Source organism: Pteropus alecto, unplaced genomic scaffold, assembly GCF_000325575.1.
Source record: "Pteropus alecto unplaced genomic scaffold, ASM32557v1 scaffold95, whole genome shotgun sequence".
Taxonomy (NCBI): domain Eukaryota; kingdom Metazoa; phylum Chordata; class Mammalia; order Chiroptera; family Pteropodidae; genus Pteropus; species Pteropus alecto.
This window is the reverse complement of record NW_006441071.1, coordinates 23190596-23209477: the sequence shown is the minus strand read 5'-3', so window position 1 is coordinate 23209477 and position 18882 is coordinate 23190596. Positions and strand designations below refer to the sequence as shown.

General features: G+C 37.1%; 1 protein-coding gene and 1 pseudogene across 1 annotated transcript in view; one reads left to right on the top strand and one right to left on the bottom strand.

The window, feature by feature from the left end:
- Positions 1-18882, top strand: part of LOC102877919 (guanine nucleotide-binding protein G(q) subunit alpha) — a 176159-nt gene that overhangs the window by 83204 nt on the left and 74073 nt on the right. The window contains exon 2 of the mRNA XM_006918455.3: positions 5198-5352. Coding sequence (XP_006918517.1) covers positions 5198-5352 — 155 coding nt within the window. The remainder of the gene's footprint in view (positions 1-5197; positions 5353-18882) is intronic.
- LOC112485168 lies at positions 14770-14888 on the bottom strand (annotated as a pseudogene).

Genomic DNA, 18882 nt, shown 5'->3' with positions numbered 1-18882 from the left:
AGAATTCTGCCAGAGTTCCTGAGTAGCTACTTAGTTCTCACAATGTTTCCTCTGAGACTTGCCACCAGTTTGCTAAGAATTCTGAAAGCCAGCATTCACCATTAAATATTTCCATCCAGTGTGCTCAGCTGTAACTTAAAAAGAAATAGAATTATATTTTACATTTTGTTTTTATGATTAATTAACTCATATCTGTTTAGATTTTTTGTGTACAGTGTTCATAATAAAAAGGATAGTTGTAATCGACTTGTTATTTATAATATTAGAAATGACTTCTTTCCTTTTTATCATAGTATTTTTCATTAGTATTGTTTATTTTTACATAATTACTTATAATTTTTACTACTATTCACATTGGACATTTGGGAAAAATTGAAAAGGGTCTCATTCATCTTCTTACTCTAGCATATTAAAAAACGTTCTTTCTGTATACAGAATATTATAAAAAAAGTGAGCAGATTAAACTTCCATTGGGGACATTTATATAGGCAATTTTAAAATTCTATGTGTATGTTGAAAACTTCTGTCATACTTTTAAATAACTTAGAGAGAACTTCACTTGAAATCTCTTACATAAATGCAAATTATATAGCTGATTATATTTGAATGTCATTTTCCAAAAGAGTAAGGATAGAATTAAACAACAAAGCTTAGGAGGCAGTAAAAGTGACTTAGAAATTCTGACCTGGGTAAATGCAAAGTGGTGATCTGTGTTTTTTGAGGGCTATATACTTTCATGGATGCTGGAGGTTGACTTCTAAGTTATGGTTCATAGCTGGTATGTTTTATATTATAGCTTTCACTTTGGAGATTAATTTGAATTAATAGTGTGAAACTTCCTCACTAGACTGTCTCCCCCTTGTTCCCTCTCTCCCTCAGCTAAAAGAAAGTGCCATGTTTATTTTGTCCAGCAAACCTTTGTTCATCTATTCTTTCTTTTTGGTTGAAAGCATCACACGTTTTCATCTCTACCTGGTAGATAAACCATATCTTCTTTGTGACACCTTGTTTGACCTCCTTTGTCTGTACTGAGTTCTACTTGCTCAATCCACACGTAGCATTACTCATGTACAGACTTAACTGTGATCTGTTCTATATTGTCAGGCACTGTTGGGAATAGTGAAGTCTTGTTTCAATAAATGATATTATGTGCTCCTAGAGAGACCATGTCATAACTGTATTCATTGTAGATGTGTTTATTATATATTTATATTCATAGTTTATGGCTAGATGAAACCTTAGACAAATAATTTGGTCCAATTGCTTCATCTTATGGACAAGAAAAATGAAATTATAAAGATGTGAAAGAGTTTCTTCTAAGGGTTATAGCTAGTGTTAGGGTTAAAGCTGAGACTAAAAGTTAGATGTCCTGATTTTCAGTATAATACAGTTTCCACTCTTACTTGCATTCGTCACTCAACAAATATTTAGCATCTACCAGGTGGCAGGCACTCTGCTCAGCCATGATACTGCAATGCTGAGCTTGTCTTTGAACTTAAACTGTGATTGGGGAGGAAGATATTAACAAATACCACAAATACATGTAAACCAGCTGCCGGGATAAGAGCTGTTAAGGATTATGTAGTGTAGTGAGAATTGGTAATGGATGGAAGATTTCCTCAAAAAACTATCACTTGTAGAACTTGGTATTTATATGATTTGTTAAATGCACTTAAATTAGACAGACATTTGTTGTACATTCACTCTGGTTGGATCCCAAAAGAAATTAAGAGTCAGTTAAGCTACAGCCTCTGCACTCAATGTATAGTCTATAAGAGGGATAAGTCAAGACGTAACAATTAACATAAAGCAAAATGTAGAAGTTCCATGGTTCAAAAAGAACAAGAGGTCACATTTTTAGGGAGAGGAGGAAAATCAGGAATAACTTCCTGTAAGAGATGGCGTATGATACAGTCCCAGAACAAAAGCTAAAGAAGGTACAGAAGGGAAGAGGGAAGACCTTCCAGACATAGGAAGAAGCAAGCAGAGATAGACCCAATTAGGAAATTACAATTTTCTGAATAAAAATTGTTTCATTTTTAAAGGAGCAGGCTCTCAGTGGAAAGTTACAGTAATACACTATTGAGAATATTGTCTTTATTTAAATACCCTTACAGTTAACTGAAATTAAGGATAGAAAGGTTGAAAATTCCCTCTCATTCCTACTACTGAAACATATAATCCTGTGCTTTGGTTGGCTGCCATCTGTATGGACCATTCCTCCCATTCCCATGCCCCATGGGAACCATGTCCAATTCCCTAATCGCTATATTACTTAGCATCTCAATGGGGTCCAATAAACATTTAACCATAATAGTGAAAAGTATCTGGTATGTTGAAACTGTTTTCTCTGGCAGAAGCTAACTTCTCTAGAAACAGAAACAGAACTTCTTTTCCAAGTGACATGGCTGGCTTAGTGTAGTGAGTATGAAATTTGCTTTTAAAATACTGTCTACGTTAACCTGTGTCACTACATAGCTGTTTCCCAGTTCAGAGAAAGGTTCAACCATTTATCCCTATGGATAGTTTAATAGTTTGTCAAAATAGTGTAGAAGAGTGCTGATAACTACTTAAATATTACCATGTATTAACCAGTGCCCAGCACCATGTTCTAGGTTCTGAGCAGGACATAGTGTTACTGGTCAAGCTTATTAGGGAAGCAAATGGAAAAGACTCTTTAAGAACAAATGCTACAAATGAATGGCCCCCAATCAAACTCAGGCACAGATACACTTTATCTTTTATAGGGTTGCTAAGGTTTAAAATTAGAGATGTTTTACAGAAAAATCTAGATTTTTGGCTTCCATCGAAAAATTGGAAGACCTGGCAACAATGGACTGCATTCTCAATGGCAGCAATTATTTGGAGCTAAGTGGCAGCTGCCCTCTTTAATTAGCGATCGTATTTCTCGGTGTGCCACGATTCCCATCACTTGCTATTGCCTGTATCCAGCCCGTTTTACTCTCTTTTATAGTTTTCTAGCCCTTATGAACATTTGTTAAATGGCTCGTGCTTTGGAGTGACCCTTGCTTCTGTGGGACTCTTATCTTTAGTTTCCCATAGCAATTCTATAGACAGCCAGGCAATTAATTATGATCATATTGCATCTGTGTGGTGCTTTATAATGCGCGATGGTTCTGAAACTTTTGCATGCATCAGAATCATCTCAAGGGCCTCTTAAAATAGAGATTGCCGAGCCACGTTCATTTGCATTTCTGTCCAATTCCCAGGTGATGCTGCTGGTGAGTGGACCACCTTTTGAGAAGCACTGATTCTACAGTATTATAACACAAAACAGAGTCACATGAGGCTGGTGGGGCAGTGTGTTCCCCACCAGGAATAACTTTTGGAAGGATTAAGCAATTTACCCAGGTCATAAGAAGAAGCAGAGTCTGATTCAAAACCCTATCTTTAAGAGTATATCTAGTAGGAAACCATCAATATATCCCCACTACTGCCCCCAGTTGCCCTCCAAGATCCCCAGAATTCTCCAGAGAACCTTGTAATATAGATGTGCCCATGGGTACTCTAATTTAGGATTATACTGAAGGTGATCATTGTCAAGTCTCAGGACACAAGAGTTAGAACATGATCGTGTTTAGTAATCAAGAGCAGAAAAGCAGTGGTTGGATCTTGATGGTTGACATACCTGCTGGACAAGGTGGAGGAGACCCACACAAGTGTTTTGTGTTTGGAGGAGGTCTAATTCAGCAGGTCAAAGGCAGAGCACATGGGTCCAGTGCAGTCTTTGATATCAACACAGAACAACAGGTGCTATGGAACCAATTGGAACACCCCACTGTGGATTCATTGGGGAGCCAGTGATACTTTTGAAGGGTGAATCTCACGAGAAACTGGAGTGGGACTAGGGAACAGGACTCAAGGTTAGCAAGATCGCTGGTGGAATAACAAGGCAGGTTGTCTGGATAGGAACTTAGGTATAGAAAGCAAGTACAAGGATCTGTTTTCCAAGATTGGGGTCCAGGGTGGAGCTGGGGCTTCTCAGTTCCTAGATGAGATTTTTAAGATCAGAGGAGAACTAGCAAGGAAGGTGGTTTCTTCAGTCTTAGTATGTAAGGCTTCTTAAAATCTTATTAAAGTCAAGATTAGTCTAATGACATAGAGCCCTGCCACTTATGAGAAGAGAAGGAAGGTAAAGGGGGCCTAACATAGATTAAATTTACTAAAATTCAGTCTGCTTAAAACTCTTATGAAATGAATAATTAGGTCATCATGTGATCATGATAGTCATTCACTAACCTAGTTCAAAAGTTTGTGTTTCTATGTAAAATCAAGACTATTTGAATAAATTATTAGCCATCTGCCTCTAATTTCCAAGGTAATTAGTTATTATATTTGTTTATTTGCATATTCATGTGTATGTACAATTTGCATATATATTACATTCATGAAACCTATTTTAATTGGAGTTATTAAGCACGGATATATATTATGGTTGATTTTGGGGGGGAGGGGTGACCATACATTTTTATATCAATCTTATTGAAAAATTTTTAATCTCTTTACCTCTTTCCTGCTTAATGTTGTATAATGAAATAACGAAGTCCTTTTTCCTTGTTAAAAAATTGAATAAGGTCCTCAATCTGATAATGTAGATAAGGCAGGTATAAAATACAGATTTTATAAGTTGAGGTCTGTGGGAATGGAGTGAGAATGGTTTCTGTTGTTCAAATTAAATCATTATTACTATTAACTGTTTTTCTAGTGGTTTTACACCTTATCTCAAAAGCGAACTATAGAAACTAGTCCTGAGTAGTTGAGGAGTCTAATTGAGTTCCTGCTAAGAAATAATACCCATGGGCTGTGTATATTATGCATCTGATTATAATAAACTATAAACAGAGGGGATAATTATTCCTGTCTTTTTTCGTTTAATAATATTAATTGCATTAGGATTATGATAATCACTGAAAAACAGTCACATTCCTTGTTCCAATGAGAGCTGAACACTCTGATTTCCTCTAGTCATCTTTAAGTAGCCTCAAGATTTACTCTACAGGGAAAGATGAGACTGGATTTCCTTAAAAAAATAAAATAAAATAAATAAGGCATTACTTTATTATAAACCAGTTTGTCAATTGTGTACAATGTAACATGCGAACCAAAGGCACTTTTCAAAGTGATGGGAACGAGATTAAAACTGCTATTGTTTTGTTTTTTGTTTTTTTTAAAATAGGCTCATGCACAATTAGTTCGAGAAGTTGATGTGGAGAAGGTGTCTGCTTTTGAGAATCCATACGTAGATGCAATAAAGAGTTTATGGAATGATCCTGGAATCCAGGAATGCTATGATAGACGACGAGAATATCAGCTATCTGACTCTACCAAATAGTAAGTATTCACCCAGGACATCCTTTGGATCTTTCTCTACTTTCATGTGCAGGTGCTCTGCAGTGGTAACTCTTTGTTCTGTGCTTTTTATGTAGTATCTGATTCAAACTTGAAAGTTAGGAAGTATCAATATTAAACTTATGCCAACCTCATAGAGGACTGGCATCAAGAGTTAGGGAGTGGGTTTTTTTTTTACTGTTTTCTGTTGGAAAAACAAACTCTAGAAGACTCTAGGAATCTGAGTTCACTAATCCATCTCTTTCCCCAAATTGTAAACCAGCAGTTCTCAAACACATACTCCCTTATGATATGAAATCTTGTAATCATAATTTTTAATAAAAATTTCTAATCTTATTCTGCGCTAGGAAACACCTACACACAGTAAAAACTGCAAACAAATATGTTTGATTATTGCTTCTAAAACATCAGACTTCCTAGTTTCCAGCTTCCAGTTTCTTGACTGCTTTCTGGGAGCCACTATTATGTTGATGGATAGGTTTGCCTTTGCATGAAAATTGCATATGAGTCTAATTTTGTATGCATGCCAAAATTATTTTGCGAGCCGTCAGTCATGTGTCCTCGGAGAGATTTGCATCCTAGAGAGATCTTTGAGTTCTCTAGATTAAATCCCACCTAACAAAAAGAAAGTAGAGATTTGGCAGTCACTGGATTAATGTAATCAATGTAGTCAGCAATCTAGATAATCAGGCGCCTGAAAAATAGATTTTTTTGTGGTATTTAGCCAGATTTCTGTCTACATTAATTATGTTAACCAGCATTCACCTCTTGTGTTGGTTTTGGGCAAATAGAAGAATGGGTAAAAAATATGTAGCTGCCTCAGGCCAGTTCATATGATGAAATGACCCTCTGGATGAGAGCAGGATCATGGGGAAAATAAGGATCCCAGTAGGCTGATTGGCATCACTCAGTAATGCATAGAAGATCCAAGAGCTGTTCGGCTTTGTTTGTTTGTTTGTTTTCCTATGTTTGTTTACCCTAGTTCCAGGCATTTGTATAAGATAAGTTATGATTTGGGTCAGACACAGAAATGTTGCCTGGGCAAAACAGTTCTTGTATTTTTAAAGTAAATTTGAATTACATAATTCTGGATTGTGACATAGAGTGTTCATGAGCATTGTGTCAATCATACTTTATCTAATGTAACCCCCTCACGTGCCTCTGAAATGTGTGCTCTCCTCGTTCCTTATTTTCTTTTTCCTCTTCCACACCTTCACATTCTTTCTATTCCCAGTCTTTCTCATCTGCCATCTAACTGCCTGCCTTCACCCCTCTTCCCCATCTTCCTCCCTCTTTCGTTCCCTCCCTCTTTTCCTTGCTCCTGACCTCCTACTATATGTTTCTGTGAGCACAAAGATGAAAAAGATGCATTCAGCTCTTGTCTGTTCCAAATTCTGCCCCCTCAACCTTTGACCAGCTGTCTTTCTCTTACTTCCTGCACCCTCTGTCCTTCTGTTTCCTTTGCCATTTCAAATTTCATCTATCTCCCCATGTTGTTGTTGCGCTTTATCCCTCGTTCCCTGTTCCTGCTCATTATGTCTTCTCTTATCGTCTTGTTTACCCCTCTGCCCTCATCACTGATTCTCCTTTAATTCCTCTTCACTTCTCACTTTGCCACTGTGATGCCACTCCTGGCCCTTACTAATGAATAAATCTTCCATTTTAAAGGTATATTTATTAATTAATTCTCTACCTCTCATCATTTCTAACCTCTGTCTTTTTACTTTTATCATAAATCCTGTCTCTTCCTCCTCTCACCTGTTTCATTCTTTCCCTGTCACTTATATCTATTCTCCCTACAGAGAGGTCTTGCTATTTAGAGCATCTGGGCACCAATGTCTAATAATTATGTGCTTACCAGGATTAGGTCTCCCCTTTAGTCAACTGTTTTGCCTTCTGCTCCCGGTATAGGCCCTCTGAGAGATTCCACTTTGCCCCGTGGACACCTTTATTAGCTACTGTGGTTATATTCTTGATACAAGGCTCTACCACATGTCTAGTGGCATTCCCTTAGTTTAGATTTGTGGATTACTAAACAGGTACCCATTACTTACTATGAGAATTGGATGCTGCCACATCTACTGCTTTAGGACCAAGATCTATCCATCCGAGACAGTTTCTCCAGGCCCCTGTTAGAGCTGTGATTCTGGGAAAGCCACCATCTTAGAATGCTGTCATATACTCCGTGTTGACCGCCTTGGTTAGCATACAGTACCTTGGTTAGACATTTATATAACCGCCTGCTCTTGGGGCACATTGCTCATGCTAGAGCTAAAGATGTTGGGGCACCTGGGACAGGCTAATCTAAACCTTTCAAATGATTATTCTTTAAACAGTTCTTTCCCCTAATGAGAAATTGATTTTCTAAACTATGTGTGGGTATATGTGTATTCACATACACCTAATTCTTTTTTAACCATATATTTATGCAGAAATAATAAAGCAAATTATAATATGTTCTTATACCCACATTTCAGTATGCATCCCTTAAGGGGAAAAAGAACATTTTCTACATCCTAAATATAAAAGTAATTATCAGTTACTTTTATAATTCTAAACCTAGTTCATATTCAGACTTCTCATTTTCTTCCAACACGTCCTTTAGAGCTGGTCAATTTTAGGACTATACATTGCATTTGGGTTGTGTCTCTTAAGTCTGTTTAAATGTAGTAGAGGCTTATTTTGCATTTCACTGGCTTGAATTGGCCTGATAGCCATCTCATGTCATGATTTAACTTTCTCTTCTGTCTGTTGGATATTCTGTAAACTAGAAGTTACATTTGAAGACTTAATTAGATTCAAGTTAAACATTGAGTAGAATGCGTATTATGCAGTGATGTGCACTGGTTTACCCATCGTTGGTGAAGTTTCACCCCAGTATTAGGACACTGACACCCTAATTCTCTAGAAAACTCTGTTTACTTTAAGGGGAATAGAACCAATCAATTTTTGCTAGTTAGGTTAAGAGTTGTAAGTGGAAACCTGAGTTATCTGGCTCCGTATTTCTGATCTCTTCCCAGGAAGTTTCAGCACTTTTTTTTTTTTTTTAGTTTCAAGCATACAGTACCTTGGTTAGACATTTATATAGTTTATAAAACGATCCCCCTAATTGCTCTTTCTCTCCTCTGGCTCTCCACCTAGCCATTACGTTAATGCTAACTGCATTCCCTATGCCATACTCCCCATCCCCGTGACCATCTATCAGCCACTAATTTGTACATCTTTAACCCTTCACTCCTTTCTCAGCACTCTTTATAGATCACTGATGGAGGAACCCGGCTGGCCTGCCTTTATCCTACTACATCAAAGGCCTGAGTATTAGTCACCAGATTCTTTCCCCATCTTAGTCCCGGGCAGTTTTCTTGAGCCAGGAAAACTCTCCCAGCACAAGGATAGGACAAGTAGCATTTTAGATTCACCCGATTGCTGCTGTGTTCTACATATTTTTTCCAGTATAGTCCCTGCAAATACTCTGTGAACTACAGGGAGAACACTAATGAGGATATAGGTCCCATATTTTGAGCATCTCTGATTCCTAGTACTGAATGCATTTTCACAGAATAACTCAAAATAATTCCTTTCTCTATATTCAGGTTAGTTGTTATGCCTTTTCCTTTCTGACTTTTTTGTGTACGTTCTGCTGGTGTATCTTACCTCCTTTACTTCATGTGGGGTTCCTATGTTCTTTTTGCTATCTTTACAATTAAAATAAATTCTTCATTAATGTTGTGGACCTAATTTCTTATACAATATCATTACCTTACTGAAATCTCTCTGGATTTAGGACCACCTTCTCTGAGTACACCATCTCTAGTTGTGGGTTTTTAGTTTAGATTTAGAGGGAACACAGAGATATCCAATTTCTAGCAGTGTGAGAATTGGGGCCTGCCAGGCACATCTGCTTAAAGTTTGGAACATATCAGTTATTCTCTCCAGGACCGCGCTGGTTGTCAGAGTCAGCACAGGCCCCTTGCCAGGAATACTGAGCAGAGGCCAGGCATGCCTTTCTTCTTCTATCTAGTGAGCTCCTATTCATCCTTCAAGACCCAAATCAGGAGTCCCACGCACTGTAATTCTCACCCAACACCAAAAATAGTGAGTTGCTATGCCATCTGTCTTTGTACACATCTCTTTTGTATCTGTTATCTTGTTTACTAAAGTCTATCTACCCTATCCTTACTGCTCATGTTTGACCTTTACAGATGAAATAATAGATGCATAATTTCCACTGTTTTAATGACCATGATGTAGATGCCATCTCTCTTCAGCCATTATGGATGAACAGTGAAGTTTCAGAGCTAAAGACATTCAAGTCTTTTTTCCTGCTGTTTTTGAATGTCAGATCTGGAAAGCTGTATTATCAAAAACAATAATAGCTGCTATTTGCTGAACACATGCTATGTTAGAGTCTGTGCTTAGTTATTTATATGAGTTATTTCATTTAATCTTCAAAGCCACCCAAAGTGGTAGACATTTCTTATTATCCCCATTAAACAGAGGAAGAAACCTGGTCTCAGAAAGGTTGAGTAACTTGTTCAAGGTCACACATTTAGTAAATGATAGGAGTAGGAGTTAAATTAAGATTTGCTGTCTCCAGAGCCCAAGTTTTTAACCACTGTGAAATACAGCCTCACAGAGGATGAATGGATGGGAGATAGATAGATAGATAGATAGATAGATAGATAGATAGATAGATAGATAGATGGATGAGTGGACTAAATAGATCAATATGTATGGTTAGATAAATCATTTACCATGAAAGGTACAGTTATTTATTAATCCTTATCAGCATTGCCTATAGGTAATCTCATATGTATAAAGAGGGAAAATTATATTGAATTTACTAAAAAACAGACCCAGCAGGGTTTTTATTATCATCCCAAAATGTAGCCTAGTTTAACAATGCATCAACTAATTATTCATACAACGTGGAAGATGTTCTGAGTCATAGTCTTAACCCCTCTTCAACCCCTGTACTCCATACAGTAACTTTTTGCTGTAGTCGAAAAGAACAAATAAGAAGGACACAATAAAATGATTTAAGCTTCCCTTTTTCTACTTTGATTAGCCAACTTGCTGATCATAATAAGCAATCAGATGTCTCAAAAAATAGGCAGCACTGGTAGAAACAAGGAGGTGGGAAATTCCAGACGATGAGTAAGCAGTTTGGGATAAGTTTGCAATTGGCTTTAATTTGGGCCATTCTTCTAATTCTTTTCAATGCAAGAATAAAAGCAGTCTAAGGTGCTGAAGAGTTTTGCAGATTCTTTTATGAACTTTTTTGTTATCGATTAATAAAAAAAAAAACCCAAGGGCTCCAAATATCTTTAGATAAAGAGCACAATAAACAGATGGCCGTGGGATTACTTTTTTTTTTTTTCTGGGGTTCACCACCTGCTTTAATAAACTAAGACTTTAGGTCAAATGAGTTCACTGTTTACAGTACCAAAAGCTCCCTGACATTAGCCAGAGAACACAAGTTTCATCGTATTGACTTATAGTGAGAAAAATCCTCACTCTGCAGGCTTTTGGCAAAAGTGTGCTCTGTGTTCAATTTAAGAGACCAAATAATTCCTAATCTCACTTTACTGAAGTCCCCTTTAAGGAGTTCAGTAGATCAGATACCTTCTTGAAATTTTCACATGCTCCAGAGCCCATAAATCCAAAGCACATGAATAAATTGGCTTTGGGGCATAACTCAGCATTGGAGTTTACTTCTAACTTCATGCTTAAATTTTTAACTTAATTTTAAAATGCACAAGGAATTTGAATGTTGAATTTCAGAGGTAGTTCAGCACATCCATGTGATTTAGGGCTGAATCCTTCTTGAAGAGGTATCTTGCTATAAAAATTTCCTCACTGATGAGCCAAATAATTGAACTTCAGAGAGCATTGACTCTGTCTCTCACAGCCATCTTGACTTTGCTCTTGATCTGATGATAAAAAGAAGTATAAGCCTACTGCAGGCTTTCAGAAGCAGACAAGACTTTTATATGGTAAGAACATTGGGTCAGAGTCTAGCCAACAGTCAGATACCTTCTGCCTTTAACCACTCTGGGGCCTGGACTAAGTAGAAGCCTCACTTGCCTTGGAAACTGGTATGTGTTCTATAATCTCAAAATTCTCTTCTAAATCCTGAAGTCCTTTGATTCTACTACAGTACAATGCCTTTAACTGAGGAACCATTATCTTATGCAGTCAAGTGAAAACCTGGCACCCCCAAATTTACCTGAAAATGTAATGAACAGAGAAATTATTCTTTATGGTTAAATAACTAAAAATGCTATCTGAGACTCAGAAGAGGGCAATGATCTTGAATATGTTTGCTCTTTTCTAAAAAATGACAATAACACGGGGTGTCATTTTTTCACATAAGTGACATATTTACTTCTTGTTTTGTTTTGTTACCTAATGAACCAAATAACCTTTTGCAAGAATTAACAAACAAAACAAACAAAAACCCCGTATTTGTTTTCTGCAGTGAACTCTGATGAATCTAAGGTCTTAATTATTCCTTTTTCAGAATGCTCGGAGTTGTTAGAGATGATAAAATAAAGCTTAGGTATGCTGAACACTCTCTAACCTTCATAACAGGGGCATAGTTTGGGCTTGCATTGGCACCCGTGTGCCCATTCATTCACTCTGCATGAAGGGCACAGTGGGTGTGGTAGACACACATCATTTTGTCAGTTTGCTGCTTGCTCACATTTTAGCAGAAAGTTTGCACCTTCAGTAGTTGGGCTTCTTTATCTTACAGTCCTTTCCACTGTCTATTCAGCATGGCCTTGTACCCACCTGAAACCAGGGCACTGTTACTAGAGAACAGGGATTGGCAAACCTGCAGGCCAAACTCAGCCTGCTGCCAGTTCTTATAAATAAAGTTTTATTGGAACGCAGCCAAGCTCATTTGTTTATGTATTGTCTATAGCTGGTATGCACCCATAAAGTTGAAACAGACTGAATGGCCCACAAAGCCTAAAATATTTACTGTCTGATTAAAAAAAAAAAATTACAAGTCCCTCCTATAGAAAAAGACAGATGTTGAAAGGCAAATAGTACTCTGCTTCTTAGACTGAAAAATAATATCAACTAGGTATTTTGTCACCAAAAAGGATTTATTTTGGAAAAAGGAAGTGTTGCAACCTAGGGCATGCAGGCATGGCAAGCCATGTGCAAACTCTGCTAGGATGGAAGGGTATTTACAGAAAGGAAAAGAGAGGAATGGAAAAAGGAAGTTAGAACCCTAGAGCTAACCCTAGAAACATAAAGTTCTTCCTATAGGGTTCTCCTGATTATGTAGAATGCAAGAACTTCCACAAGCCCTAGCTCCTCCCATACTTAAAATTCCAATTAACCTTTATCACACCATTTAGATAGAACCTAGTTTAGGACTCCTGATCAGAATGAACTCAGAGAAAGTTTTAAAGTACTGAGGGAATGATGGCCTGTATTCCTGCTTTAGACAATATAACTTTTGATAGGAAGTGAGCATCAGAGAGCACTAGATTGTATTCCCTGACAATACCTCTAAATGCCATGCAAAGACTGTCTAGTACTAAAGATGATATAAATGACCAGAAATGTTCATTAAGTTGATTTGACTCTGAGAGCAAGGGTTGTGTCTCATGTGTCTTGGCTTTTGAACCATCACAGTGCCTGCAGCAGCTGCTTAAAGAGAATGTGATAGGATTAACAATCAATTGAACCAAAGATAAGGACTGACAGGCTTTTGTTAAGAGGCCTATTAAAACTTGAACTGACTGGAAGACAGTCTCACTCTAGCCAGAGGAGAGCAGAAGATAACCTTATTATCTTCCTGTAACCCTTAAGGTCATTTAGGTTCCTTCATCCTTCCTCTCTGCCTACCAAGCAGCCTTTGGACTCTGACTGTTCTTCATTATCACTATGGCTTCTTGATTTAAAGTTATGAATTAAATTTTGTTCTATAACTAGTTCAATTAGGTTAGTATGACCAGCTCCCTAGACCTCATCATCCTTGTCAAAATGAAGCTCCTGATCCTACAGAATTAGTATCCCAAGTTAAGATGACATGACCACGAGAGACTAGTTTTACTCAGTGACCTTTTTGCTCATATCAGACTCTTGGCTATACTCACTGGAACCTCTGTTATGACCTACATCATATTTGCATTGTAGTATGGTTATTTATAGCATTTCTCTCTCCATTGCCAAAGTACAAGCTCCTTGAGGAAAGGATTCATGTTCTTTTTTTCTTTTTTTTTTTTCCATTGTGGTTCCCACTCAGTGCTAAACACAGTGCCTAGCTTTCAGTATTGGCTTTCAGTGAAAGTTGTCAAATGATAAGTTAATAAAAGGATAAGTAAATTTTGTCTTTACTAATTTCTTCTCATCTATCAACTCTCTTTTCTCTTCTCATTTACATGGTGTAACTCATCTGCCATTTCTCTACACACTATTCTCTAGTGACTATGCTTCATAATCATCTCTCCCTTCTTATTACATTCATAGTTAGCAGCTCACAATTTGGCACTTAATTATTTCTTAATTGATTCATCTGTGCTATCTTTGCTTTCCAGGTAGCCTGTTGTCCCAAAGGCAAAGAATATATATATTTTAAGTATTTTGTAATAACTCCCTGTGCTCCAGCCCCCTCCCTCCAACACATACAAGTACATTAGAATTTAACAGATTTTCAATAAATTTGTGTAAATTAACTGAGTGAAGCTCTGCCTTTACATTTCAAGACAGGCAGGCTAGAATAAAAAGCAGTCTCTGGTGTTGTTATATGTTTTAGAAGTATAAAAATTGGGTTAAAATTAGTCAACTTTGAAAGTTATCATGTAAAAGATGAATAAATTAACAAAGCCAAACAGGCAAATTGAAAAAGGCCTCTACTTCCCTTCTTCCTTCTCTCTCTCTCCCCGTTGTTGTTGGTTTGTGTTTAATTACAAGGCCAGTTTATTTGCTTGAACAACAGACATAAGAATATCTCTGTAACCCAGGCCTGACCCTGGCCCTGACTTTCGCCTGACAGACACATAGTAGTTCAGCCTATTCTCCATTTGACACCATTGGTCTCTTATGGACGTTTGAATCAACGATCCATATATAAGAATTATAAGATACTGAAACTATTTACCAAATGGAGTGATAGAATATTTTATGAGATATTTAACTTAGTTTTTAAAATTTGATTTTCTGGATTAGCTTAGTTCTTTGGAAAAGAAAAAATTGAAATGCATGATCTCTTAGAGTTCTCTTTTATGCCACAGAATATTCTCTCTTGAGAATCTTTGTTTTATTTATTTGTTTGTTTGTTTGTTTATTTTTATTTAGGTGAGGCAACCCTTGGTTGACCTCACAGGTTGCAAGCACCTTGTCTACTTACAATCCCTTATTTTTTATTTTTATTTTTTACGCCTACAGCACTTGGTCTTCCTAGGTGGTCTCCCGTCCAAGCACTAACCAGGCCCAACCCCGCTTAGCTTCCGAGATCAGATGGGATCGGGCTTGTTCAGGGTGGCATAGCCGTAGACGAGAATCTTTTTTTTATACCCAGAATTTTGTATTGAAAACAGCTTCTTATGAACAAAATACCTGTTATAAATACTACACCTCCTTGAACTCTAATCATAATGTGCCATGTGTTAAAAAGGAAAGTTGATTTGCCCTCCACAAAATGAACTCTTCGTGAAATGGAAGTGTTTGTGTAATGAGCAAACCTGTACAGCTAACCAGCCTAACCAGGTCATCAGGGAGGCTCATTTCAGCTATAGGACCTGCCAGACGAGGGATTCACTTGGGTTCGTCTTGATACCAAAAGCTGTCCTTGACTCCCCTCAGGACTGCAGTTTTGCAGAACTGTTACTTTAACTCTATTTTTTTTTTTAAGTTCAGTTTGACAGTATCTTTTACTTTTTTCCTTTGAACCCTTGTGGTCATATCTCAACTGTTCAATAACTGCGTGTTTCTGATTTCTCCTTAGCTTCCACTGCTTTTGACAGTGTCAAATAAGATCTCATAGCATGATCTAGCTTTCAACTCCCCTGAGACTGTTCTTCTCACAATGAGGTCTTCTTAATTTTTTTTAAATGAAGTCGCCCTAGTTTTTCTAACCTTCTTTTTAATAATTAAAAATGTGAAATTCTACCAAGAGTCATTTTCTGTGCCAAAATTTCATCTTAATATCCGACATGAACTGCAAGTGTGTTATAAACACAACCTCTCAAAAGGAGGTCCTTATGAAGGAGTTGAAGAACCCAGCACACACCCCATAGCATGCTACATGAATGCCCAACTTGCTGTTTTCAGTTACCTTACTAGGTTTGATTGGATTTATACCAAATATCAGAGATTTCTTTTTTCACTTACCACTCACAAGTACTTTCCTCCTTTTAGTATAATTGCTGAGGCTTGTATGTCTGTAATTTTTTAACCCCACCCATATGTGATGTAGATAACTTACCAAATCATATCTAAATGTTATTCATGTTTCCTTCATTAAAAAAAAAACCTTGAATTTCTAGTTTCTGTACTATTCTTAGTTTAGATTTCAATTAACCTTCTAGTCATAAGTAGTGAGGTTTTTTTACTTTAAGAAAATTTTAATAAGTTCTCATGACATGTCAAATTGGAGCATAAATTAAATTTGAAGGTCAATTCAAAACTGTTATTGACCGACCAACTATTGTCAAAACTGAGGAACAATTAGCATGTCTTTTAAAAACATATTCAAGAGAGAAAATGCCATATTTGACTTGAGCATATTGTTTTAGTGACATTTAAGCTTCTCTCATATATATTTTAATCATTAAAGTAATGAATTATATCTGATTTCTGAATTTCTAATTTTTTTCTACAGCCAGAGATGATCCTGAAGTTAAATGTATAAAGAATTTAGCAGTTACAAGGTGTAATAATAGACTAATGTACATGATTTCTGTCTGTCAGTCTTTCATGCATATCAGTCATGCTGTGGAAAGATGTTTTGTGGATAATCACCAAGGATTAGAGACAATTCAAACAGGTTCTCAGAAAATGACTCTGTCCAAAATAAAAAAAGGTTCATTCCACCTGTATTGAACCCCATCATTTCTCATCTTCATTTAACCCTTTTCTTCCCACAAGTTGGTAATCTCCTTGACTGCAGAGATCATACCCTAGGAATCTTCATATCCTTAACACCCATCAGAGTGTCATGGTCAAATGTATTGTTCAATTCCAGATGATGGCCCTGCATTTTTTTCATGATAGGAACTGTTGAAAATTTACTACAGGAGTCTCTTTGTTGCTTTGATTTCAACTGAAAACCATCAGAAACCTGTTTCTTTCATTAAAGAGATTGTGTGAGAATTGCCTGTTATTAAGAGACCACTCACTCCCTCCATTTGCACTGGATTAGAGTAAATTCCAAGGCTAGAAAGCTTGATAGGCATAAAATGGATATTATATGCAAATTATATCATTTTGTGTCCAGGATCTAAAGAAGAACAGGAAGCACATCTACTAAATGAAGTTAAACAAATACTGCTTTTCTTTTCTGTGTTGTCTTTACATTCATCATAGGCATTTTAATTCAGAATTTAGTTTTTACATAATGCAGGCCAGTAATAGCCCAGAGAGGTTATTTTGTGGCGTTGGGTGGCTAACAGTGCCCCTACTCCTTTGTTTTTTTTCGTAAAAGATGTAATTTGTCTTTCTAACTGCTACAGTATTTTTAAAAAAATAGTTTTAATTTGGGTGACATGTTGAGCACCTGCTGTGTTCCAGGCCCTCGGCTGAGTGTTGGCGACCAGCCTTGGACAAATGTCATCATGGTCCCTGATCTCACAGAGTGTGAGAGGCCTAACTGAGCAAATATATGTGGAAAATATTGACTTTTTTTTTTTAAATCAATTATGAAGTTATCCATTATTAATATCACAAAGCAATGGCAAGTCATTAAATTCCCATGAATGGATCAGAGTAAGATGAGTTTAATCAACTTAAACCTCCTATTTTCTAGCACAGTCCTAAACACGCCTTGTCTCCTAGACAGTTAAATAAATCTGTTGTATACCATGGGAGCTTTCTCTCCCTGACATCGGGAGAGAGCTACTGCCAGCCACTTGTTAAACATACATTGCCTTGGAAATGTACCTTGTGCCTGTCGCCATAGCAACACCCTGAGAATGACCTCAGCAGCCACTCAAAATCATTTCTACAAAACAAATTATAGCTATAATTAACTTTCTGAATTTACTCTGCAATATAAATTTGTTCAGACCTTGGTGTTTCTTTGTAAAAGGTTAAATGAATGGAATAATCCAACATGATATATTCCACCAACGTTTTTCCTCAGAATATGAAATGCCTCAATGGAAAGTACAATTCAGCTAAGAGATTATTCCATTACCTTTTCTCAGAATGTGACAGGAATCAACAAATGAGGATGCTCTGGTCTCATAATGCCAGAACTACATTTCTAAGGAAATAGAATGGCCTTTTCCCCTAAGAAACTGTGAAACGCAGAAGGTGCTGTGAGTCCCTCCGTGTCCTGTAAGCCTAGAGTGAGAGGGCTTGTGGGTTTGGGACTTACCCAGGCAGATGCTCTCCATGCTGGCCTTTCCTTGGCAGTAGAAAACACTGGTCTTGGTCGCCTGCAGGTTTAACTTGCTTCACAAATTATCTGCGACATATTCTCAATCCTGGTGTAGCTTCTGAGCCACCCAGACCTTTCTGTGGGAGAACATAGTTTGTATCTTTTGTTTATTTGGAAGGTTTGTTGTTGTTTTGTTTTTTTTTTTTTTTCCTCATCTTATTTTGGGGTGTTTGGGGTTTAGTGGTTTAATTTTGGTTTTGGTTCTAGATAATGTCTGTTGCAACTAGCAGGCCTTGACACGTTTCTTTTCAGTTTTCTTTTTGTTGTTGTTGTTTTTAACTAGATTAATTTAACTTCTTTACTCCAAGTAGAGTGAGCCTTTTCTTCTACCATCCAACTGAGGCAAAGCAGTAAGAATGCCAAGCAAGAACTACCATTCACTTTCACATTAATCAAAAGTATATGGAACATCTTTAATGGCTGTTTCCTTGCCATGAAATACGATGACACCTGGGCAAGGAGCAGACAGAACACAGCCTAGCAAGCACTCAGTAATTCACTGTTGTTATGCTTTTCTTCTTACTCTCTATGAACTATACTGACATTGAAAAGGAGCAAAAGAAAGGTGAAGAGGAAAAAAAATCTTCTTGCAAGAATAAATGTTTTAGATATTCAGCTAATGCCTCAGGTTCACAGAGAGATACCACTGACATTATTTTAGGACAGCCTCTACATTCATGTAAGTGGTCCTTCAGTCACAGGTTTGTACCCTGATTCTATCTTACCTGAGTATGTTAGTCAGGGAGCTCAGTTCACTCTTCTAAATTGAAGAAAGACTAGCCAGGTTCCTACTGTGCAGTGTGACAGGTAATTTCCCACTACATGTGCTGGTTCTTTAAAGTCTCCTGTGGAAATACATGTTTAAAAACGGAGTGGCAATGAATAATCTG